This window comes from Dunckerocampus dactyliophorus, chromosome 2 (assembly GCF_027744805.1).
Source record: "Dunckerocampus dactyliophorus isolate RoL2022-P2 chromosome 2, RoL_Ddac_1.1, whole genome shotgun sequence".
NCBI classification, from domain to species: domain Eukaryota; kingdom Metazoa; phylum Chordata; class Actinopteri; order Syngnathiformes; family Syngnathidae; genus Dunckerocampus; species Dunckerocampus dactyliophorus.
Window position 1 is genome coordinate 25081563 of NC_072820.1, and position 26847 is coordinate 25108409.

At 38.9% G+C, this 26847-nt stretch overlaps 3 protein-coding genes across 5 annotated transcripts in view; 2 read left to right on the forward strand and 1 right to left on the reverse strand.

Moving 5' to 3' along the window:
* The window catches only part of agla (amylo-alpha-1, 6-glucosidase, 4-alpha-glucanotransferase a), a 59803-nt gene extending 53514 nt beyond the window's left edge, over positions 1 to 6289 (forward strand). For 2 of the 3 annotated variants that reach the window (XM_054766601.1, XM_054766603.1), the window contains exons 31-35: positions 703 to 914; positions 2308 to 2405; positions 2559 to 2646; positions 2721 to 2854; positions 4022 to 6289. In XM_054766601.1, the coding sequence (XP_054622576.1) occupies positions 703 to 914; positions 2308 to 2405; positions 2559 to 2646; positions 2721 to 2854; positions 4022 to 4139 (650 nt within the window). In that variant the 3' untranslated portion in view covers positions 4140 to 6289. Of the gene's footprint in view, positions 1 to 702; positions 915 to 2307; positions 2406 to 2558; positions 2647 to 2720; positions 2855 to 4021 lie in introns of those variants that run through there. The other variant, XM_054766604.1, reaches the window with a different exon arrangement.
* Positions 6290 to 9647: 3358 nt separating this feature from the next.
* rnf2 (ring finger protein 2) lies at positions 9648 to 22305 on the forward strand. Its single transcript, XM_054768792.1, has 9 exons — positions 9648 to 9914; positions 10781 to 10877; positions 11329 to 11489; positions 11935 to 12017; positions 14357 to 14489; positions 15039 to 15138; positions 16017 to 16189; positions 17769 to 17958; positions 21488 to 22305. Exons 2-9 carry the CDS (start codon positions 10791 to 10793, stop codon positions 21587 to 21589), a joined length of 1029 nt encoding a protein of 342 aa, XP_054624767.1. The 5' UTR covers positions 9648 to 9914; positions 10781 to 10790; the 3' UTR covers positions 21590 to 22305.
* Positions 22306 to 22929: 624 nt separating this feature from the next.
* Positions 22930 to 25640, reverse strand: tyw3 (tRNA-yW synthesizing protein 3 homolog (S. cerevisiae)). Its single transcript, XM_054768794.1, has 6 exons — positions 25373 to 25640; positions 25073 to 25153; positions 24877 to 24975; positions 24652 to 24723; positions 23504 to 23637; positions 22930 to 23414 (listed from the first exon to the last, which is right to left on the reverse strand). The coding sequence occupies exons 1-6, from the start codon at positions 25583 to 25585 to the stop codon at positions 23231 to 23233; spliced, it is 783 nt and encodes a 260-aa protein (XP_054624769.1). The 5' UTR covers positions 25586 to 25640; the 3' UTR covers positions 22930 to 23230.
* Positions 25641 to 26847: the final 1207 nt, after the last annotated feature.

Sequence of the window (26847 nt, forward strand, 5' to 3'; positions counted from 1 at the left end):
GTATGCTGTGACTCCCATGTGTTCATGGATCATCTTAAATAATCATTCATTAGTGGTGAGTGGCGATACATTTTATACTTTAAACGTGTTTAATAAGTGTAGGAGGCATATTTAGGGCTTAAACCTTGATTGTGCTGCCAGTGAGCAATGGCAATTGAAGAGAGAACACTTTTATTACAATTGTTGATCCAAAATCAGAGGAGAACGTCAACATCAAGCTAGCAAGAGGGTTTGGAGGGGGAGGAGCAAGCCGTTTGGCAAAAATAGATATTTCTATAGGTGAATAGGTTACGCCATTGGCCGGTGGTCCTGGAGCGTAATCCCTGTGAAAAGCAGATTTAGTAAAGAAGAATAGAAGTGATGGGACAAGGTAACGGGCCGTGGCTCGAGGACGGCCAGGTGGGGTGCTACGAATTTGCACTCAAAACCATCATAACACAATAGAACGAGTGTGAGTACGCCCTGAGTGGTCTTTAGCAGAAGTATGTGTGAACAATAATGCTGACTGGGAATGTACATATTTGGTGTTTTAAAACTTACTTTCATTGGTTGTTGTTACTACATAGTACATACATCAGAATACACATAATCTTAACATATCGAATGGTTCATATGTACACTATTTTATTTGCTAATGCATCCAGCAGCCTGTTAGTTCAGAAAAACTACAGTTTCTTTTTACTACTGTCCATGGCGTTGCAGGTAAAGAAGTGTTTATTGCATACACCCAATGGAATGAACAGATCCAGCAATCCTTTGAGCCGTGGTTCTGGGTGTCTGGGGAGCCAATGGATCCCCATGAGAAACATGCCGACCTGATCCACAAGAAAGGCATCTATAAAGACAGTGTTGGCGCATCCAGCCCCTGGTGTGACTACCAACTGAGACCAAACTTCACTATTGCCATGGTCGTGGTAAGCTGATAGATACTGCATGATGTAATAATAATACTCTATTGCAGTCACTCCTCCACATCATGCCACCATGCAGGGACAGAAATGACATACTGTCGTGTAAATATGGTAAACAAGATAAGGCCAATTAGATTGTATAATAAAACATATAGACCTGCTCTACATGAACGTATCCTTCAGTTACTTCTGCTGAGATTTGTATGAAGGTTAATTTCTTTCTTTATCACCAAAGAGTTTTGTAACACTGATTTCATGTACAGTAAAACAGTCAAACCACTTTGCACTTTGAATTTTACGCATTCACTCTATGACACAAAAAAATTAATAAATCATTGCTTTTTCATGGTTGAATACGGCTTATTATTATTACATTATTATTATAGTTTACATATTATGATCTATTGTTAGTCAAAAATATGCATATTTCAGCAAATGTTACATATTTTATGGCCAAAATTAATCATGTTCAAGCATAAAAACGGTTGAATGAAATTAAATACAAATATATGGCATTCAGAATACACATGCAAAGAGGTGACTATAGGGGTGTTATTTCATGTCTAGAGGGCTTTATGTTAAAATATGTTAAAAAATGAATATATTTCGAATGTCATAAACAGGTTTTCTATGTTCCAACTACAAAAGTATTGCATTTATAAAGAAGGAATCCCACCTCACCGAAATTCACTTGTCACGGTCAGGTCTGGAGTGGTCCAATTAACAGCCATAAATGAGGGATTGCTGTAATTGAATTTTTGAAGTTACAATTTGTGAACTACATTTTTCTAATTATGCTGAAATTTTCATTGAATAAAAATGTGTGTGCATGTTTTAAAATTCAGTTTGTTATATAAAAGTTCAGTGTATAAAAGAAATATACATAATTCAGTGCAAATAAATTTGATGTTCGCACATACACACAACTCACACGTACACTTTTGTTTTTTGGTTTTTGGGTACCACGTGACGATGCACTTTATACCTCATTGGCTGGCTCTGAGACACAATCGATTGATTCAGTTTTAATTTAATGGATGTGTAAATGCGAAACATGAATTTTAAAACATGAAATTTTTTTTGCACTGAATTTTTATGAACTGAATTTTAAAACACTATTTTAGCAAATTGAGTTTGTGCTTTCATCAACTGAAACGCATGCATGTTGCTTGCTAATTTTCATTCAATAAAATTTTCAGCATAAAATCTTGCAAAAAATGTGTTCACAAAATTCAAAGGCAAAAAATTCAGTTACAGTATATAATTGTAAAAAAGACTTTGGCAATAAAGAAACAAATGAACCTTCATAGATACTGTATGGTTGCGTATAGAAAATGAATGAACTTAAAGCAGATGTGTAAGCTATTTGTCAAAGAATGTCTTCTTTGATTGACAGGCACCAGAACTTTTCACAGTGGAGAGAGCCTGGAAGGCTCTTGAAATGGCTGAGAAGAAGCTACTTGGTCCCCTTGGAATGAAAACTCTGGACCCGGAGTAATACTTTTTATGGATTCTAATATTCCTCAAATCCAGTTGCAACAAAGCACACTGTGACAGTATCTGGCAATTCAAAGTCCCATGAGAAAAGAGTTAGGCTTGTATTTTGAAATCATGTTACTTGACACTGCACTGTTTGTGTTTTTGCAGTGACATGGTGTACTGTGGTGTGTACGACAATGCACTGGATAATGATAACTATAACGTGGCAAAAGGCTTCAACTACCACCAAGGACCGGTGAGTGAATTGGAGTTGGATGACTGACGCGGTTTAAGATGTTTGTTTCATCACCTTGAACCTTGTTTGTCCAGGAGTGGCTGTGGCCTGTTGGCTACTTTTTACGGGCTAAACTCTACTTTGCCAGGAAGCAAGGTGAAGAGACGTATGCCAAGACCGTCACCTTGGTCAAAAATGTTCTGTCACGTCATTATACTCATCTGGAGAGGTATGAATTTCACTTATTCCACATTCTACTTCAGAGTTGTCCAAACTTTTTTCACTGAGGGCTGTATACTAATAATTAATAGTTGTGTTGTTAATACACTTTGTGTATTAACAACTATTGAGTCCATCTCTATTCTTAATTGGGATGTTGCACTTGTGAGATTAAACGTGACGCGATTTCTCGTTTGCAGAAAAGCTGTATCGTACGGAGCCCCAGAGGGGACATGGAGAAAAAAAAATATGATGAGTAAAAAAAAAAGAACCAACTTTTGCGTACTGTGGTAAAGCTGGAAACATATTCACATATTCAAATTTGCGGGATCAATAACTCCCTAGTGAATGGTTCTAACTCAGCAAACCATACCTCTTTCCAACCGTGCAACACAGACAAACAGCTACAACCCAGTTTTTATCAAAACGAGCCGTCTTCTGTGCAGTCTGGCTTATATTGATCTCTAGCAGAAGCTGGCACCGAGACCGTCTACAAATGTCGTCTTCTTCTTCTGTATTATGGTGGTTGGCGTCAGTGTTGCCAACTCCTCAGTAAGACAAGTATCTATTGGCTGTTCTGAAAGGCGATATATGGCGTCTTTGGCTACAAATATATTTACTAAGCAACAAGTTTGTGAAAATGGACTTTTGCATAATTTAGGGCAATTTTTTTTAGGTTGTTAATAAATTCACTTCTGTAATGTGTAGAACGTAAAAGTGCTGTCAAAAAGTGTTATTATTAGTATCCGCATTTCAACATTTGTGTTGCATGATGCCTTTTTTTTAAGCTCTTTTTCCCCCCCGTTTTTGCTGTCTTTGTGTAACGGATGCCAGCCTGTGAGGCTGTGCAAGTGTATGTTGGTAAACCTCACTCCCTTTGCCTTAAGAGCTGCGCTGAACACTCCGTCGACACTCCGGGCTTTTGGCCGTGTGGTCAGCGCTCTCGCCTCCCATTGCGAAGGTCCTGTGTTTGAGCCCCGGTGCGGGCGGTGCGAAACAGGGCGGGTTGCATTTGTTACCTTTTATTCGTAAATTGTGCTGCAGGCTAACCCCTGTTCTACATGAACATGATGCTGCGGCAGTTTTTATTCAGAAATTATACAACAGACAATATTTCATGTGTATTTTCAGTTTACTGGAGATGACAGTGACTGATTTGAGCTCTACCTATTCTCAGGTCACCATGGAAAGGTCTGCCAGAGCTGACCAATGAGAAAGGCCAGTACTGCCCCTTCAGCTGTGAGACACAGGCATGGTCTTTAGCGTGTGCGCTGGAAGTGCTCTACGACTTCTAGAACAGGTCCCCATGGCTCTTTCATGCAGTTTCCATAGCATGCAGCGCATTTCAGTGGCTTGATAATGTGTTGCATGTTAAAAGTAATTTTTAGGTAAACATGCCATAGTAGAAATTCTTAAACTGTAATCCTGTAACGTGTTTGCATAGACAGACATTTACACTACTTTCATACATGGCCAATCATTGGAAAGTACCTTTGCACTTTGACTGGACAAATGCATGTTGATTTTTTTTGGTAGGTGCGATAGTCAATTTTAGCTAACTTTGGGACGGAGCTGAGGTACACCCTGGAGTGGTCCTCAGTCAATCGCCTACAGACGCATTCATACCTATAAACAATTTACTGTTGGGAAACATGAACTTGAACTTCATTCACATATGTTTGGACTTAAGAGAGCTTGATACAGAAAACCTGGTGGATGACCTTTGGGTTGATAAACCAGCAAATTTGGAGTTCATAGATTTTTATCAAATGTCCTGGTGCGTTGCAGGTCTCCAGCTGTCCATGTGTCACTCTGTGTTGCAGCAAATATCACATTATATGTATCTCCAACTCACAAACACATCTATAGTCCCTTCGTCGGGGGAACAACACTTCCTCATTGTCACTACATGACTGCGAGGTGCATTCACGGACACACAAACACCACAACAATGTCTTTATTATGCGTGGATGTGTGATCTAATTAAATAGACAAAGAATAGCAATAATTGTTTTTTCTTGTCACTCACTTCATAATTCTTAATGGGGAAGTACTATTTGCTGCATTTACAGTAAGTGCAGTCAGAAATTCCAGAAAATACACTCAAAACGTGATTTCAACTGAAATTACAGTCTTTGAGCTAGGGATGCTCCGATGGATCGTCCACCGATTATTATCGCCCGATTTCCATGAAAAACAGGTAATCGGCATATGCCGATAAATGCCCTTCAAAGCCGATCACAAAAAACAATCGTGTGAGCCAACAAGGAACGCACTTTGTGCCATATTGCCGCGAGAATCAACACTAATCTGTAAAACCTCCAATGGTTTCATTTTGACAGCTTGACCCAGGCTACGCCAATCGATGCCAGTGTGTTTGATCACACCCTTGGCAAACCTATTGGTGTTCGACTTCTCTTGCATCTTTCTTTGCCTAGCTGTCAACAACCGCAACTAAACCTATTGGTGTTCGACTTCTCTTGCATCTTTCTTTGCCTAGCTGTCAACAACCGCAACTAACTAGTGAGCTAGCTAGAATTATCCGCCTAGCTTCTTGTCTTCGGACTCCAAGTGTCAGTTTTTACCACAGTAACATTTTGTTTTTAAAAATACAAACAAGCAATGCAGTTAGCTTGGATCTTGTTTGTTATTGTGCCAGAGGCCCTTGGAATTGTCTAATGGCAGCCCTGGCCAATAGCACTCATCATAAATAAATTGAAAAATGTACAGTTAATCCATGGGATTGGTATCGGCCAATCTCACTCATGGATGATCGTAATCGGCAGTATAAAACCCTACTTTGAACGCAACCACTCATTGCTCATAACATAACAGTAACATAAGTGTGATCCAAATGTTCTGCTGCTAGTGTTAAGCAAATAGGTTTTCAGACATGTGTGCTATCGTTTAGATTGATTTAAATATTCAGTTCATTTGGAGCTGTTAATACAAATGTAATCATTCTGTTCATACAATACAGTAAAAATTTACATATTTCAGACAGTTACAAATGATGTTTAATTCATTTGAAAACTGTGATTAATCTGAAATTGTCATTTGAATTGTAAATATTTGATAGCCCTAATAAAGATTCTACATGTATTTAACTGTGAGGAAATAAGTATCTGATCCCAAAGCCAAACATGGCTTAGTACTTCCTTTTGGCCAGCACAGAGGTCAAACGTTTCTTGTAGTCACCAGGGTTTCACACATCTCAGCAGGGACTTTGGTCCAGTCTTTACTGATATTCTCCAAATTCTCAGGGTTTGGAGGTTGTCACTTGGTTGTTTAGCTCACTCCAGGATTTGTATGTGCTTGTCTGCATCTTTTGAACTTTACAACTGGCCATTTGTTGCACCTTTACTGAGGTTTACATTCTGTGTTCATCCACTGAAATAATAATACATGTTGTATTCAATAGTACATTAAAAATGTGCACAAACTACTTATTTTTGTCTTTTTTCCCTTTTATATCTGCATTAAAGCATGCAGGTCAATAAATGTACAGTATGCAGTTAAGGGTTGAGGTTAGTGGATTGTCTACTCAACAGCAGGTGTACGCTAATATATCATTTAAAAAAGTTAAACCTGATATTTTAAACCATATGAACACAGTATATCATCAAATTGAGTACACCCTTCAAAAATATGTAAATATTTAGTTTTTTCATGTGATCACTAAAGAAAGGATGCTTTGATACAGTGTAGTCAGTGTACAGCTTGGATAACTGTCTAGTTGCCCTCAAAATAACAACATACAACCATTACCCTCACCTATGGTCTGAGCTTTGGGTAGTGAACCTAAGCACAAGATCACGGGTACAAGCACTGTCATCCGGGAGAAACTCTGAGGAGAAGGGCTGCTCCTCCACACTGAGAGAAACCAGATGAGGTGGCTCAGGCATCTGGTGAAGATCCCTCCGGAATACCCGCTGGGGAGATGTTCAGGGCACACCCGACCGGTAAGAGGCCTCAGAGAAGACCCATGACACGTTGGAGAGACTTGTCTCTCAACTGGCCTGGGAACACCTCGGGATCCGACAGGGGGAGCTGGACGAAGTAGCCGGGGAGAGGGAAACCGCCATTGCGGTCCGGTGTGTGGAAACACTTTGGCTTTTGCAAAGAGGGAGATATTCTAAATAAGTGTAGATGAGTCAGCTCTTTGTAAGAAGAAAGCCTTAGATGCACTGTTTGGCGTTTCCTTCAGCCAAAGTGAAAGAAAATCCACGAGACGGACAGCCAGAGGAGAGGTGATAAGTTACCAAGTTAAAGCTGTGTTTCCTTTCACTGAAAATGCCTTGAAGTGGTGGGGATGTCAGGAGAAAGAGCTACCTCTGCTTTCAACCCTTGCTAAACGGTACCTGTCTATTCCCGGCACCACTCTGCCAGCAGAGCGGGTTTTTAGTACTGCTGGCGACATAATGAACGCACAGAGAAGTGTTCTGTGGCCAGATCATGTTGATCAGGTGATATTTTTCAAAAAAAAACTAGAGTCATACAATAGTTGGTTACACTTGACATTTTGTTAAATATTAGTGCACTGCTGTTTTGTTTATTAAAATGAGAGAAGAAGCAGGGTCAACCACTGCTCATTTAACCTGATGTTGGTTGCACATTGTTTTTTTTTATATTAATGTTGTATTTGAATTATTTCTATGTTGAAAAACAACAGCAAAAGTATCAGGTAAACCTACTATTAATTCAACCTGAAGAGACGTTGGCTGCACTTTATTTTTTATATTAATATTGTATTATGGTTATATTGAAAAACAAAAGCAGAAGTACCAGGTAAACCTACTGTTGAAATGTTGGTTGCACTTACTGTACTTTTATTGAAAATGTATTGACTATTGAAAATATTCAGGCAGGCGCAGGACAGCATCGACATTTGAGTGGAGCGGGCTCAGACCTGGTGCGGTCAGACAGAACCGCACAAACTCAATGACAGGTGCAGCAAAGACACCCTTGTCGCCATTCAAAGTTAGTTTGTGGTTGGGCGAGCACTAGAAGCACCCTGGACAGGTGGTCATCGTGCAGGGCAGGCGAAACACCATGCACCATAATGTCTTCCAGGTACACCACCACACCCGGGATCCAAGCAAAGATGGTGGACTTCATTTTCTGTAAGCAGCTAGGGATGGAGCTGAAGCCTAAGGACATGCAGGTATTATCGAAAGACCCACATGTGCCTCACAAAGGCAGTGAGTTATTGGCTGTCTGGGTGCAGGACAACCTGCAAGTAGCCTTGGCGGCGGTTCAGCTTGTTGAAGACAGTAGAGCCGTGGAACTTAGCAAGACAGTTTTTCTGTGGGAGGCAGAGGGTACATGTCTGGGATTACCGCTTTGTTTGCCTGTCGGTCAACACAGGGCTGCAGGCCGGCGTCTTTTTTTTTCACCACCACCAGGCTCGATCACGCCAGCATCCAGCAGTTTCTGCAGATCATCCGTGATGGCATTACTCAAGCGATAGGCAGTCGACGCAGAGGTTGAATGACAAGGGACACGGCTGTGTCAATGAGCGGCTGGTGGTTGAAGGCGGTGATGTGGCCCAGCTCAGTGAAGAGCGACGGCCAGCGATCAATGTGCCATAATGTCCATAATGGAGAACATGTGCTGTCCCTCGCTACCCATGCTGTGAACAAGCATGGGCATACATTTCTGCCGTCGGTTTGCCCAATTGCTGCTATAAAAGTCTCAAACGATGCATGCCAGTGGAACTAGGTGATCGGCGACTCGCCAGGCAGAGCGAGGAACGACGGCAAAGAGGAGAAAGGAAGTTCCATCCTCATTGCCAGTGTTATATTCAAGCACGCACGAATAATAACTGTTTGATCACACGACTTTATTCTTTTTTTGTGCCAACTATCCTTTATAGCAAAACAAAGCAACACTTTGTGACACCAGACTTCACATCGTTGTCCCTCCATAACCCCAAAGCATATCACAGGAATCCTGTGAAAGCGGAACACCTAGTCTACAAGGAGCTGGGCTGTCTTCAATTCAGAAGAAAGAGTCACCAGGGGAACAGCGTAGATGTCGCTAGAAAAACGGTTGATAATGCACAAAATGGCTGTTTTCCCTCTAGAAGGGGGGAGACGAGCAGCAAAGAACACCACCATATGAGACCAGGGCCTTCCAGGAATCAGTAATAGCTGCAGCAACCAAGAGAAAGGTCAGTGGGTGGACTGATTGGAGCCCGGGACCACCAGAACAGCCCTCTGAGGAGTGTTGTGCTCCTATTGATGCCGAGATGGCAGGTGCTGCAGGATTCATGGGCTCAATATTATTATTTGTATACAACAGTTATATATATTTATATTGTTTAGAAACTCATGGAATCAGTCCTTGAACACGGGAAGGCTTTGAGGGGGAAAAAAACAAAGGACTTATTTTGTAGTCCTAAGTTTTTCCTTTTTCTTTTTCTTTACCTCTGAATTTTATTTTGCACAAACAATTGTATATAATAATAATAAAAAAAGGAATAATGAATTTAGTTGGTATTGTTACATTGTCGTATATTATTGTGTTTATTGTTAAATTGTCTTCAAATATACTTTTAATAAAACAATCTTTTTCTAAATAAGATCAACACAATCAGTTAAATCATTCAATGGTCTGGAAAGTGTCACTATCAGGTCGGTATTGACAAAACTGGATCACTTGGTATCGGATCGATAGCAAAATTTACAGGTTTGCCCACCCAACCAACTTTATTTGAGAGGGCAGAGCGCCCTCTGGTGGTATAATTCATACGCCCAGTTGCGCCGCAGACTGACGGCGTTGTTCGTCGAATTTGTTGTCTCGCTTTCTGTTTTTTAAACCAAAAATGAAGTGAAAGTGAAGTAATCACTGTCGTCAAAAGGTAACGGTAGAGCGTGTGCTACTTTGTAGGAATCGAGCGTGGTGAAACCTCCATTTCAGAAGGTGGCGGTAAAGATCCTAAACGCTTATTGTCAAGCTCCTGTGAGACAATAAGCAGGGGGAAGAAGCTACGTTTCCAGTGATCCGCCATATTGCCTTTCCTCAAACGCACTGTCGTCTCTGTCCGATTTATATATTCAAGAGAAAATGTAAGTACTGTTTCGAAACGTCCTTATGAGAAATCTATGAGCATTTTCTTTGTCTCGTTGTGTGACGTATTTATGTAGACATTTGCAGCTTTGGAAACGTCGGCTTTAATGTTTGGAAATCTTGTTTTGTGGGTCATACAGGTCAGACAGTGTTGTTGTTTTCCATGTCACAGCGACTGCAGTCGCTAATCACAATCACTGGCATCTTTGGGACGTTGAATTTTCATTTTGAACATGTGGAAATACGAATATACTTCATGTGAATGCAATGCGATTCAATGTTTCCAGGCTTGTGTCGAGATGATCTAGTCCAGAATGTTAGGGTAAAGAAAAGTCTTACCTAACGCCGTGGCTAGTTAGCAGTAGCCACGTAGATTTATTTGACGGTTAATTCAGTACTAAGAGTCATAAACCGTAACGTAATGCTACTATCAGTAACATATACTGTATGTATAATGCATGTAATGCTTAACTGAAGGAGTTGCGTTTGCAAGTTGGTGAATAGGTAAAGTGTTCCAAAACAAATTAAAGAGCGTTTGCTGATGTTTTTAAGGAATTTAATTTTGTAAGACACCATCGTGTTGCGCTGATTCCATCCATCCATCTTCTATGCCGCTTATCCTCACTAGGGTCGGTATGCTGGAACTGGTCGCCAGTCAATCAAAGGTCACATAATAGTGTTGTACTAACTTCCCCAATAAACTGTCTTTTCATTGTTTTAACCAATGTAAAACATACCGTAGCTTTGAGAATTAAATTGTTGCTAAAAATGTTGACCACTTCTGTCCGTCTATGTAAGCCACTGTTCATTTTCGTCACACGATTTAATAAGATTCATTCATTCAGTGTATATTTGTGTGTTTCAGTTTTACAGCGATGACTCAGACCGTTCAAACCAACGGGGTCCAACCCCTCAGTAAAACTTGGGAGTTGAGCCTTTATGAACTACAGAGAACTCCACAGGTAATTGTGTGGTCCTATTTTTCTTTTATTTAGTGTCTGTCCATATTGAACTTCCATTATTGGTGCTGTAAATAAAATGCTAAACCACAAATCCATGTGTGCTGAGACAATTTCCGTTCAACTACGCACGCTACATAAATCCTTTTTATGTCCTGATATTGTTTGTTGTTGATAGTATTGCTTCTCTGTACCTCAGACACAAACTAAGTACACAATTGGAAGCCTCTCTCTGCTTCTCAGTGTTAATCCTGACTTTCAAGTTATGATCATTCAATTGCAGTGATATTGACTACGTCTTTTTAAGAATCTTGGAGCATGAATTACATTTGATATATGCATTAGCACATATTTTGCTTAGTCTGTAACAGTGTCATAAAGTCATATATGTAAGTATACTAATGTATTATAATTGCGCGTGTGTGTGTGTGTGTGTTTTATTTTGTTGGTATAGGAAGCAATAACAGATGGACTGGAAATTGCAGTTTCACCACGGTCATTGCACAGTGAACTCATGTGTCCTATCTGTCTGGATATGCTGAAAAACACAATGACAACCAAAGAATGCTTGCACCGTTTCTGTGCAGATTGTATCATCACAGCATTAAGATCTGGGTGAGTTTTTGGTTCGGGGGGAAGTGGGAGGCACAAGTGTGCAGCAATAAGCAATATGATTGCTCCTCCCAACATACACAGTGAGGCAAAGAGGTATTTGATCCCCTGCTGATGTTTTTTTTGCTTAATGTTTATCCCAGTCCGGAATTTTTATGGTAGGCTTAATGAGACTGAAACATCCAGAAAAACTAATGTTAAGTCAGAACTTTTATTACATGAATTAACTCCTAAGTCACTCACACTGTACACAGAACACTTGAAGGACATAAAAAGAAAAACAAGTCATAAAAAGAAAATAAGTCCTTCCTTTTATCCCAGTGGTGGTCTTACACACTGGAAGTGGCGTTGCAAGGAAGGGAGAGACAGGCTTATTGGGAAGAGATATTAAATCTTAAACCTTAACTGTCTGTATAAAAAAAAGAATAATATATATATTTTTTTTTAGGAATAAAGAATGTCCTACGTGCCGCAAGAAGTTGGTATCAAAGAGGTCGCTTCGTCCAGACCCCAATTTTGATGCCCTGATAAGTAAGTGTTTTTTGTATAGAGATGTTCTTTAGCTGCAGAGAAAGATGTGTTCACATGCTATGTTATCTCAGTCATGCAAATCCAATCATTATAAGAAAACTACTGCCACATGCAGTGCTTCACAGCGTAGGCAAAAAAGGTGTCTTGGCACAAAGCCACAGAGGCAAATATTGTGTGTAGTGTGTAACATGTTATATGTGCTTAACTTTTACAGAGTATACAATACTCTACCTATTTATAATAATAATAATAATTAAAAAAAAATAGGGGTCTCAACTCAACTGGGAGCCAATACAACAAAGAAGTTGGTCTTTTCTTGGGCAAGCAGCAGCCAAAACAACTGACAATGAGCTTGTCAAAACTTGAAACATGTACTTAGAGCAAGTTTTTACACAAAGGTGCTGCAAGTTACACAAAGAGACTGGGAGAGACTGATGAAAATATGGTCCACCTGAAACCTGATTACTAGTAGCAAATATGTAGCACTCATGTCAACTCTAGGCTACTGGCAAGCAACTGAACAGGGTGATTAATGATTAAATGAACACCCCCTTGGAAAAACAGTGCTGACACAAAAGATAAGCTTTTACTCACGTTTGATCATCGTGTTAACTGTCTATGCAACACACATGCACAGTCACACAATTGGACCAAGTCATTTCATCGACACCCACAGTTACTTGCATCAATCTGACAAACATTTTACATGGTATAAGTGTGTATGTGGTCATATTCATTGTTGACCCCCATCCGATCGCTGGCAGTGGTCACATGGTTGCAACCCAGCAGTACAGGTGCATCTCGATAAATTACAATACGCCACAAAATGTATTTGATTTCAGGAGTCAAAGACAAAGAGACCAATTGAAGGCTCAGGAAGTTTTTGCAGTTCATTTTTTAAATAGCACATGAACCAGTAATTTTCAATATTGAACTTTTTGAAAATGTTTCACATTTCATTACGGTTTTCATTAACGTAAACCAGGGGTGCCCACACTTTTGCAGCCTGCGAGCTACATTTAAAACGACCAAGTCCCAAAGATCTACCTTCTACAATAAAAATAGAGAATGTGTATATTTAGTATTTACATTGTACATGTCTACCAGGGGTGCAAACACCATTTCAGCAAGTCCACATGTAAGCGTTTCATCTCACTTATCGGAGCTAACGAGTGAGGCTGGGAGCACTGAAGCTATGTTACACTGCATGTTAATTCAGATTTTTTTTTTGCTCATATGTGACCTGTATCTGATTTTTAATTTTTTATTTTTTTTTTCATGACAGTGTGAACAGCACAATTGCGTTTTGTTTTTTTTTTTCCCAAATGCGACTCAGGCCTCATTTGTACATGGATATAAATCTGATATGTATGCGATGCGACTGCGGTATGAATGCTCAGGTCGCATATATCTTGACGTCTAAGTCATTTAAAGGCGTGTATTACTGTGCTTAACGAGACTTTAAAGGTACTCACCGATGTAGGCAAAAGTTCTTCTCATCCAAAAATAAATTTTAAAAGGTATTAGTTAAGCAGCTCTCGTCAATGTCTCACCACTCCTGCCTCAGACATGCACCACATGCACCTTGGAACAGATGTGGCAGCAAGTCGTCTACAAACTGCCATAGCCAAAATCTTTGCCCTATTTCTTTTTAATCTCCTACACGGAATCGTTTGGTTGACAAAATATTGACTCAGTTGCACAAAATCCTTAAAATTGCCACAGACGCGCTAAGGAGAGTACGCTAGTAATGTGCAGATCGATAATTCGGGATACCAGCTCTTCATGCTCTGAAGTCGATTAAGAAATCAAAATAGTGATATTTTTGATACGTCAAACATAGAATTTTGTCCTTTGGTTTTTCTGATGTTAATAGTTTCACAAAAGTGTAGGAAACACACATTTCTATAGTAGAGGTCAGGATGCAGAGCTATCAAACAATTGACTTTTTTTCTACATAACTAGCCGCTACAAGTGAACTTGATAACTTCTGGTATACATGTGGGCGTCTTACTGCTGAGGTAGTTTATCTGGGGATCGGGATTGAATCGGAAGTGAAAAAATGTGTATTGGTGCATTCCTAATTTGCATTTAGAGATTGAAAGAGCAACCATAAACACAACTGTAGGACTCTACTGGAATTTATCCAGAATTTCCTGTTGAGTGTGACTGTTTTCTGAGCCGTATCTTTTGACAAGGGCTGTTCTCTTTGAGGGGAGACATTTTATGTTTGGGAAAAGAATAGAACTAAAAACAATATTTTGCTGTAATGTTTTAAAGTGGTTAAGAGTGCATATTTTCATAAAATCTTTTTTTTTGCTGTCATTTATCCCCTCCAGGTAAAATTTACCCCAGCCGGGATGAGTATGAAGCACACCAGGAAAGAGTGTTGGCTCGCATTAGCAAACATAACAACCAGCAAGCCCTGTCTCACAGCATAGAGGAAGGACTGAAGATACAGGCTATGACCAGGTAAACAAACTTATCATATACTCTTATAGACCAAAAGACCAAAATCAGTCTCCTTAGAGCTGATGAGTGAAACCCAGCACGCCTCGGGGGCCACGGCAATGGGATTACCTTATCCTGGCCAGCAAGGCACGCTGGGGGGAGGAGTTGTGAGGAGGAAGCAACGAAGAGTGCAGCATGAGTTTTTGAGTACAGTGGCAGTGTTTGTTTGATGCAACTCATTAAGTAAAAAATATTGTAATTGTCGCTATTTACACATTAGATTTCAGGGTGAATTGAAATTGTGTGGGGTTTTTTTTTTTGTGCAACCTGAACAGAATATAAGTTATGTAAATACATTACCTGTTATTGCAGAAAGGCTGCAATGTATATTGCAATCGACTTCTCTGACTGTACGATGTGTTTCATGCCTTTGCACTAATGTCAGTGGTTTGCAGCCCTTGCAACTTAACTATCTGCAGTGAACTGTACAGTAGTACTTACTATTACCATATAACTTCCTGACTAGACAATTAATTCAACTCTTTACTAATGACACTACTTTGCTGTCAGATTACAGCGTGGTAAAAGACAAACCGTGGAGAATGGTAGCGGAGTTGAGGACAACGGAGACTCCTCTCACTGCAGCAACGCATCTGTCCACAGCAATCAGGTCATCTACGATTTACAGCACATCCTATACATTTTCATTTCATTTTCACACCTACAGCAGTGCTTCTCAAATAGCAGCAGGGCCGGGCAATATGTTGGAGGGTGGGGGTACAATGAGCTGACGTTTGGTCTCTAGCTCAGTAGCCAGATAACTAGGGAGGCACCAATTACAATTTTCTGGCCGTCAATGATCTTTAAAGAGCCTGACTTGCTGATTCCTATTTTGGCCGATAGTGTTTTCTTTTTTTTTAATAGCAGACAACATACTGTATACCTTCAATGTCCCAATCTTATTTTGATGAAAAACATTGAATAATACCTTTTGAAACAATACAAACTTGTTTTAACTGCACATTAGGTAGTTCTCTCAAATAGAAATAAAAAGTATATGATATATATTTATATATCAGTTCCTTTTTAGTCTTTTATTTTTCCACATTTTTAAACAAACAAAACTTGCACAACAGATTACACTGCCGACCTGATTTTTTGCCTCTTACCAACAATCAAGTGCACAGTAACCAAAAACGGTTGTTCATCCAATGCCATGAACTCTTAAGCTGTACGCTTAGCCTTTTCACTAGGAGCACAGGTGTTCCTAGAAGAGAAAAATTTAGGAGCACAGAAGAAATTTAGGAGCTATGTGAAATTTCTCATAACACAATTTTATTATTAACACTCAAACATACTCACGTGCACTCATACATACAGGGTCAGGCACAATGATCTGACACATTTGTAGGTTAAAGAAAAGGCAAATAGAAATAGAAAGTGTTTTTATTTTCGAAAGGTACGAAATGGGGCATTTGTCACTTCACCTTGCATGCATGTTCAATTAAAATTAAACCATAACCATAACCGTGTTTGATGTCCCTGCAGGAGGCCGGTCCGAGTATAAAACGCACCAAGACAAGCGATGACAGCGGTCTTGATATGGACAATGCTGCAGAGAATGGAGGAGGTGACTCTGTGATTGACGGCGGTGCCAGTGAAATAGAATTGGTTTTTAGGCCTCATCCCACACTGATGGAAAAGGATGATGGGCACAGCAGGTAATAATCTTAATGTTACCTTTGGTCTTCCTTATCTAACTTTACACTTGGATTCTTACTTGCTGTGTAAACTTTGGGGGTGATTAAATTATACACACACGATTCAACAGTTAAATTGGTTGATGTAGACATTAATCTTTAGATAAATCTTTTAGATTATAAAATAAAAAAGCCAGTTCTCTAAAAGTGGCATTCAAGACCGGGAAAGATTTTCAACACCTCAGCAAAACATCTCTGACTTAAGTCTGCACAATTGTTCAAAAATTGTGAATCATGATTTTCTTGCTTAGACTTAAGATTGCGGTTTTCCTGTACGATTTTCACACACACACACACACACACACACACACACACACACACACACACACACACACACACACACACACACACACAATATTTATGGCCAAGTGCTTAAGTTTTAAAGAAATCACAGTTTTTATTATTGTTGTTATTATTAGTAGTAGTATTGGTATTAAAGTCCTCATTGTGTTGTTTTGATTTAAATAAACTTACAATGGTCTTTTATTTTAAAAAAATAATAATAAAAATTGTGGTTCGAGGAAAAGGCTTCTTGAGACGTCATCTGTACTTCTGTGAAGAAGGTGTCGGACGTTTCACTCCTCATCCGAAGAGCTTCGTCAGCGAACTAATAAGTGCTGGTAGCCTAGGCCTTAAATACAGTAAGAGTGGGCGGAATTGGTGTGCCAACACCCTCCTCCTATTGGTTCCTTACACTAAGCCTGGGCGGAGTAGTGGTATAGCAGGATAGGATGATAGGATTATCATCTTCGGATGAGGAGCGAAACATCCGACACCTTCTTCACAGAAGTACAAATGACGTCTCAAGAAGCCTTTTCCTCGATGGACAACTCCTGTACGACTGAGAGCCTACACAGACGAATAAAAATTGTGGTCATTTAAAAATGAGACCGCATGTTAGTGTGATTGGAATTTCTGGTGTTGTAATGGCACACGCTTCTGCCTTGCCAGAAATTCAACCCATGGCAAGGGTTGTGTCAAGAAGGGCATCTAGTGTAAAAACTATGCAAAATGGTTGATGACCTGTATGTTTTACAACATCCATCCATCCATCCATTTTCTATACCGCTTCTCTTGAGGGTCGCGCGGGCATGCTGGAGATTATCCCAGCTGACTTAGGGCGACGGGCAGGGTACACCCTGGACTGGTCGCCAGCCAATGGCAGGGCACATATAGACAACCATTCACACTCACATTCATACCTATGGACAATTTAGAGCCTCCAATTAACCTAACATGCATGTTTTTGGAATGTGGGTTTTACAACATGCACTCTTTATTGTTTTTTCTGCATCCTATCAAGATGCATATGCATACCAGAGTTTGCGTCAGTCAAGTGCATTGGTGACAGTGTTTTATATCAGTATTTTATATCTGTATTGTAACAACAATAAAACACATTCCTATTTGACCTCCATGCCAGGGCTCTCGTGATAAAACAAAGAAAAACATGACAGTGGCTAGAAATGATTGGAAGGTACGTAGATAGTTTGTTTCATTGTGGACTAAACCGATATATTTGAATTTTTTTTCACTGCAGCGTGGAGTTTGTGCCACGCTACATAAAGACATCTGGCAACGCAACAGTGGATCACCTTTCTAAATACCTGGCTGTTCGACTGGCTTTGGAAGAACTGAGAAGAAACACGGAGGCCAGTCCTGTAAATGTGGAGGCAGCTTCGGAGAAACAATACACAATTTATATACCTACTGCTGGAAACCAGTTCACTGTGAGTACGCACACACACACACACATGGATTGATACATTTTTGGAGTGGAGGCTATTACTTTGCACGAAATTATACCTTGTCTGAGAAACAGGTGGTGGTATTGTTTTGATGGCATTCAACGTATGCATGTTTTTTACAAGTTCATCCATTGTGGGAAATTATTTCATCACTTGCTGATGTACCTCCTGACAAAGACATTTGATGTGTTTATTTTAACAGAGAGAGGAAAAAGGCATTAACTAAAGGTTATGGTTTAATTTATTTCGAACAAGCATACAGTTTACATTGAATTTTTCATGTTACAATTCACAATTTCCACATGTCCGAAAACGAGTTGGAAGAAGCATAGCTTATTTAATCCTATCCCCTCTCCTTATCACATCAATTTCCAGTATGTTTACTTCCTGCAGTCAACATACACTACTTCAGTGTACATACAATCGAAGCAGATCATTTATTATTATTATTATTACGATCATCACTATTATCATTACTTTTTTTTTTAACAAAAGTTCTTTGTTTTCCCCTGATCATATCTGATAAATGATTATAAAGGTTATAAATGAGTGTGTATGCATTTCATCTCCAAGCAAAACAGGAGCAAAAGGCAAAAAACAATTAGTTTAATAAAAACTGAAAATAAACTTAAACAGGCTGGTCTTGTGATGATTACAAGTTTTAAGTTGTAGACTAAAAAAGTCCAAATATGTTTGTGTTGAAATGCAGTTTTTAATACAATTGCTGACTCTCTAATCTTAAACTAGAGGGGATTTGTGGGGTCGATACCGATACTGGGGGGCTGAAAAAAGACTATATCCGATATATCGGCTGATATCCCGATATGTTGGCCGATAACAGATATCGGGCAATATATGAAATAAGAGCATTGATGCACACAGGATATGTACTGTACATGAACATAAATTCTTAAAATACCCAAAATACGATTCAACACAAAGATTAGTAATTAGTAACACTGTCAACATGTTCCTTTTGTGATTTACTTTAAGTGTTTGTAGTATTTATTTTTGCTAGTGTCCTTTGCTTTGCTGGAGCCCTGGCTAACTTACACACTGCAGATGTTGCATCTAATGCCTGTTGAGTCTTTTGTGAAGTGACTCCACACCTTACTCTTCTCCTCTGCCTGTGAAATGAAAATATATACATTTAATGCATTTTGGTTATTAGCCTAGACTTTGATACTATAGTTGAGCATTTTAAAATAAAAACCAAGTGGTTGCATTCGGCGGAAAGTGATAACACATAGGCTATTGGGAGGTATTTTTCAACAAATACATTATTACTAGCTATTGAAAAGCTCTAGTTTTCTCCAGGTACTCCGGTTTCCTCCCACATTCCAAAAACATGCATGTTAGGTTAACTGGGGACTCTAAATTGTCCAGAGGTATGAATGTGAGTGTGAATGGTTGTTTGTCTATATGTGCCCTGCGATTGGCTGGTGACCAGTCCAGGGTGTACCCCGCCTCTTGCGCGCAGTCAGCTGGGATAGACTCCAGCATACTCCCGCGACCCTAATGAGGATAAGCGGCATAGAAAATGGATGGATGGATGAAAAGCTCTACCTGCAGCCACTGAGTATTTGCAAACAGCTCAAAAACAAATTACAAACATTACAAAGTGGGGGGGGGGAAAGTTGACTACAAACAATAAGAAATCATCAAAACATGCATCACGTTACTAGACTTAATACAAGGGACTAAAATACATTTTATGTTACAATGTAGCTGCTTTCAAAACATGCAATGTATAAAATTACTACTAAATAGGTTACTTGGAACATTTCAATGAAGACATTCATACTTCCTGTTCCATGAAGTGAAGTGAGACGCTGTGTAGTAGTCTTCTATTAATGATGGACGTGGGAATTAACAGTTGCATAAATAGTACAATGGTGTGAAATAGTGTTTGCCCCTTCCTGAGTTCTTTTTTTTTTTTTTTTGCATGTTTGTCACTTAAATGTTTGAGATCATCAAACAAATTTAAATATTAGACAACACAACTGAACACAAAATGCAGTTTTTTAAATGAAACTTTATTATCAAGTTATTTTTTCTCCTTTTAATAAAAAGTTTCATTAAAAAAAACTGCATTTTGTGTTCAGTTGTCATGTCCGCCCATCCATCCATCCATCCATCCATCCATCTTCTATGCCGCTTTATCCTCACGGGGTCACGGGGGTATGCTGGAGCCTATCCCGGCTGACTTTGGGTGAGAGGTGGGGTACACCCTGGACTGGTCGCAGTTGTCATTGACTAATATTTAACTTAGTTTGATTTGAAACATTTACAGTAAGTGTGACAAACATGCAAACGATCAGGAAGGGTGCGAATACCTTTTCACCCACTGTATCTTTATTTCTCTGTAAAACGCTGTATAATATAATATGTTAGATAATGGTGGACATAACATTTTCACTTTATTCCCATAAAAACTTTTTCCTCAAACTAATTAAAAAAATATTATGACTTTTAAAACGTAACATACTTTTTTTTCCCTCAGTACTTAGACTCAATAAAATTACAGCTTTTTTCCATTTCTTTTTAATTACATTTTTTTTATATTTTGACTTTATTCCCATAATATTGTAACTTTTTCCCCAGCCTAATTTTCCAAAAATTACAATTTGTTTTGTTTTGTTTCTCATAATTATTATATTATTATTATATTATTAGTCATAATTATTCTCATAATTATGACTTAAAAAAAAAACCAACTTCTTTCTTCAATATTTGTGTTCTGCTGCTAACACTGACATTATTTTTTGTTGTTATATTACGTTATTCTTGTAAAATGACAATGATAATATTTTGACTTTGTTCTTGTAAAATTGCTACAGGTTTTTCCATTTTTTGCTGATGCTGTTGCTGTTTTAAAACTTTTCTTGTTGAATTATATTTTTAGAATGTGCTGCAGGCCAATTTAAAAAAAAAAAAAAAAAAAAAAACAGCAACGGGCTGCACTTGGAAACCCCTAGCCTACACCCACCCTCAAAATACACACACACACACAACACAACACAACATACTGTATGTATTATGACTAACAACAAATGGTGCATTACCTCAAATCTGAGTACACCCTTCACATTTCTGCGAATGTTTGTATGTAGTGCGATTTTGCCTATATATTGTAGTAATCTACATTATGTACTTTATATATAAAACTACCTTTTGAGTTACATGTAGCTAAAATATTTTAGTAGTTGTAAATGTTTGCTTTAGTAAGTAAATATTAGCTTCACATTTTTACAATCAAGTTTATTTTGTGCATTTACCATTGCAGATCATGCTTGCAAACAAGAGCCAATAACAGTGGTTTTTAAACATGGTTCGCCTTTTTTTTTCTTTAAATCAGTATTATGTTGGAAGGAAAAGTATTGCAATACATTGCCATATTATTGGCTCATGAAAAAATAACATATCTGCAGAATCGTGAGGGTGGACTCACTTTTGTGAGGTACAGTGTGCGTACATGTGTGTGTAATTTGAATTGTATTTGTCTCCATAGGTTCTGAATGGTTCCTTCTCTCTTGAGCTGGTCAGTGAAAAGTACTGGAAGGTGAACAAGCCCATGGAGCTGTACTTCGCCCCCACAAAAGAACACAAGTAGAAATACACAAGAGTACTGGGCCATGTACACAAACATGAAAAGGAGAGGGACTTGTAGAGATGTCTTTGTTGTATCTTTGTGTCTTTATTTCCATGTGTAGAAGGACTGCAGCAGCCAGCAGGTGCAACCAAGTCAAAAAGACCACTTTTGATTCCATCACATCCTACCTGGGAAGATTATGCTTTATCATACTGTACTTGTCTCCTGCTAAATGGACATTTTCTCAGTCTTCTATTGAATCTGAAATTCTTGCTAATGTTTTTGAGGCATGTCCGAAAATAAGACGTGTATTTAAATACAGGCAGGATACTTGGGCGCTGTTCCACAGCTGATAATAACAATGAACACAAATTACATTGTTGCTGTGCTCTGGACGCTGCATTTTTGTTGCTTCATTGGTTCCTCGTCTCCATTACAGTACAATCTGTCTCCCTTGTAGCCACATTTCAAAAGTCAATAGCAGAGGTCTTCATATCCTCTTTGTATAGTTTTGATAAATAAGCAAACACATCCTGCATTATGGCTCAGTTGATGACTCCTTTTGTGTGCAGTTTTGTGTTGTAATGTTCTTGTTCAAACTTATAGCTTGATTATTCATGTCTGTATTTCTCAAAAATGTCATTTTCCCGATATTCCATGTTAAGTGCCATTTTGTTATATTAAAACTAACTGCCAAAATACTGGCGTGTTTGGTGTATGCTGACAGTATGGGCAATAAATGTACTTTAGTGCATGTTCAGGTGGTCCTCGGGTTATAAACATGCTCCCATAAATTAATTTGAAAACTTAATTTTGGCCTGTAAACCCTAGGCTTGTTGGAGAACTGGTTACAGCCCACGCTGCAGATGAATATGCGCTGCAGACTGCAAGGATGCAGTGGTCGTGTCTCCTTTCTAAGAGGTTTTTATAATGTTCATTTTCACTTCCATGGTGATGGCTTTCCTTTTCTTTGGCAAACTACCCTTAAGAGACATAATGAAGTGTAAAAAGTGATAGTCTCCCTTAGTGTGGCTGCACAGGCACACACTAATCTTCCACACAACACGAGGCACACTTCCATTTATGTGCTGAGCATTTCTAACCACCAAACATTGTATCGCTGCAAACAGAAGTACAAAAGACCAACACAAACGCCAACGTTTTGGCAATAATCTCACTCAGGTGAGAAAGGGGAGGTCTTTGAGCTGGAACGTTGACATGGCCTGGCTGAATTCCTCCAAGTTGCCCAAACTACCAGAGTGTGATCCCCCTGCAAGCAGTTAACACACTTTTTGACAGCCCTACTATGAACAGGTTTTTTTTTTGTTTGCTTTTTTTTTAAGCTATGGCAGTGTCACAGAAAGCTTTTTTGGAAAGAAAAGAAAACAAGTTTCACTTTGTCTTTGCCCCATCTAACGATGGTGAGTTCAAGGACCATCCAACAAAAATGTCACAAAAAAAACATTCTCACTGAAGCATAAAGACATAAATGTAAAAATTGTGGGCTTTTTTAAATCATGGTACATGTATGCTGTACATTTTACTTTTATTGTCACATATTACCCTTATGGTGAATGAGTGTGTTTTCTGCAGATAAAATGGCTTACATTCAGAGAAAAAATACATTGTTTGACCAAAAATCTACAAATATCCATTTTAAGATTAAGCCAGACATTCAGTGTTTATACTCTTGATTTGTGCTTCCCTCACAAACTTGTCATCTTTGTCCTGTTCCTTCTTTTCCAGATCCATGAAAGGGGGTTGTTTTATTTCATGCGACTTTGAATCCTGCGGGCCTTTTGGTTGTTTGTTTGTTGTCAAAGTAGTCTGGATGGTCTGGTAAAACCTGGAAAATATTGGTGAACACTTCTATGTGCCGATTTCCATTGACACTCGCAAAATGTTAGCTTTATGAAACAACGTAGGAAGACTCACCTTTCAATTTGTCTTAAATTATCTTCCATCTTTTGATTGGCTATCTGGGTTAAGAAATTAATATATTCATGGGAAACCAAGAGTCTGCCTTGGTTACTGAGAGGAACCTCCAGGCTGTGGGTGCAGCGGACTGCCTAGAAATAACAAAATACAAAACCATCATATGGCACAAGCAAAGAGCAAAGCCGGAGTCTCTATTACGGAACACAACAAATCACTGCAGTTTCAGAGAAACAGTTGCACTCATTTAAAATTGCCCAGTTCCTGGCCTGGACTCTACTCTGGCCTTTGAGATGATTTGGGACTAACATGCTCAGATAGTTCAATGCTGCTTTGCTCACATGTACAGGTAATGTCATCTGAGCATTACAACAGTCACTTTTACTGAAAATGTTGCTGTGAAATTGGAGGAGAAAGTCAACAGCACGCTAGTAGGAGGGTTTTGGTGGGAGGGGGTGAATGACATTTGTTGTCTTACAAAAATAGCCCACTTTCATAGGAAAAAATAAAAATAAGCAAAAAAGCTTTTTTTGATAAAAATCCACAAATTGACATGGCTGCAATTGCGACTGTATTAAAATTACTGTTCTGTTCAACTCGCGTGTCACAAAATTCTGTAAAAATAAAAGGCATTGTTTTTGGACAAAATTTGTACAGTTTCCTTTTTTAAAAAATGTATTTATTGTTTTTTTTTACTTAAAGGGTCACCAACCCGTCGATCTTTGGGACTTTTCCGCCCGATCGTGAGAATGTTAGAAAAAAATATATATATTATTACATCAGTGCCCTCCCCTCCCGGAGAGTGAGCAACAGGCACGCATTGTGGAACCCCGGTTAGCGTGCTTTCAGGCTAACATTTTAAAGTTACATCAAAATTTTGCCTCGGTTTGCGTACATTTTGCGGTTAGCGTACAAAATGCCACGCATCTTTTCGTGTTATTAATACACTGCATGAGTCCCACTGTGTTCTTAATGTATTTTTAATCACAAAATGTTAACATCCTTAGCTTGCTAACGAAATAGCAACCAGAAGCTAAGTCTGCTTGTACGCCGTCATCAGCGGTGACTCTAAAAATGCTAACACAGAACATGTTTTAGCGTCATTTTACATCCATAAAACAACAGTGTCATCGATCTATTGACAGTACCGTGATGATCTTCCCTGTCTTGCTTGCGGTGAGACCAGAGTTTTTGAAGCCCGACTGAAGAGCAGCTGAGAGCTAAACAACAAAAAATACGGATTACATGATTTAGTTATCAGGCCACTTCCTGCCCGACGAAGAATATGAACAGATGGGAATGGCATTTATATATAAGGAATCATCGCATTAATCAAAGCGTAAAATAATGAACAAAGAAATAAAGAGACTCACCAATAACTGTGCATCATCCAGTGTGCGACACTGAACATGCATAACAAACGGTTCAAACTTCAGCACAGCATTTCCACAAGAGCTGGCCAAGGCGGACATCTGAAAAGCCAAAGCTTAGAATTCTCATTTGAGCATCGTACCTGCAACATTACATTCGACGTTAATGATACATAAGACGTTAATGATTTGTCCTCACCATGTCATCAAATGTGCATTTACTGTGTGAGACCAACAGCCAGACAAGGTTCTTCTTCTGGACAACAACACTATCTGGAGCCTTCAAAGAGAACCACAAAAGAACCAAAAAACAATGAACGTGAGGTTGTTGCATGCTTTTAAAAGATGCTGCATGTGTGAAATGCAATTGCATTTTGAGAATGTGTACGTTGTGAAATCTGCTCACACAAATCAAACAGTATTCAACGAGTGATATATCAAAATCAAATGGAAATATACAATATCTACAAACATCAAACGAAAATAAGACTTGTCTTACCCTGTCAATGATTATGATTCGTCCCGAGCACGAACTGGTGGTGAAATATTCCTCATAACTATTAAGCAGTGACACGATGTGGACAACATCGTCATCCACAACGCCTTTCTTACTCAGGTCCACTTTGTTCAGACTCTGTTTCTTCCACTGACAGAAGTTTTTTTCCATTTTGAAAATGTAATACAGTCCAGGGCTCCGTAGTCGAGGATTCATTCACATTATTATTGTTTTCTTCTTCCGCCTCATCGTCTTCTTCTGTTGTTTATTGGCGGTTGGAAAGCAATTTCTGATGTGCATTACCGCCACCTCCTGGTATGGTGATGTTAAAGCATTCAAAATTATTTTATTTTAGCGTAATAATCTGGTTTAAAACAACACACGCCCGAAGTAATTTAATATCTACGTATATCCTGATAAAATATCCTAGACTTCCATACTAATATTCTCCGTTTCCAATGTCTTGTCCGTGCGCTCTCTATTATATTTCCTACACTAAATAAATACATGCTCTACATCTCTTCATGGGTTCTTCTGCACCTATACTTTTGACTTTTGCCTTCATTGTAATTTATTCCGACAATTATTTCTGTTTGACTTGTTGCGTACAGATGTACCAATAATTCTTATGAGCATTGTGTTATTCAAAGAGTAGGCTACTCTCTCGGCACAATTAAAAGAGAATACATCCAATTTACTAAAGTGGAAATAAAGAAAATGAGGATAAAATATATTACTCATCCAATTCTTTCTAAAGTGAAAGAAGTACAATTTAAGATTATTAATGGAATGTGAATTTCTGGAGCAAAAATTAAGCCTTATGGTTGACAGTTGTAGTTTTTGTAATGATAGATATCCCATATACCAGGGGTGTCCAAACTACGGCCCACCATCCATTTTAACTGGCCCTTATCAAAGTCTGAAAATCGAATTGACTACTTGTATAACCCCGCACATGTACTGAACTGTTTTGTACTTCTTAGTTTGAACGCTAGGTAGCGCTAGAATTTAGGACAATTCCAAGGGCCCCTAACTGACAGAAGCCCCAATAAATAGGTAAAACAATTTTGCCATCTGATTGTGGTTATAAAAGAATATATATATAGTCAGAAAACAATCTCTTGTATTTGGTAGTAACAGTTAAATATCCACATTGAACAAACGTAAGCTTCTATATTGACTGTCCACCCCGCATACACTCCCCTGCTTCATGAAATGGTTTGGTCCACTGCTACTCAAGTCAAGTCAATATAGCACATTTGAAAACAACCAGGGCTGACCAAAGTGCTGCACAGGCTATATAGACAATGACAAAATAAAATCAAGCAATAAAATAACCACACATAGCAAGCAAAATCAGTGTGCTTGTTCAGTTTTTGCTGAATGCCAGTGAAAAGAGGTAGGCTTTCAGCAGGTTTTTAAGGTGTTCAAGTATTTGCGCATCTCTGATGTGCAGGCCTGCAAACTCTGGGACAGCC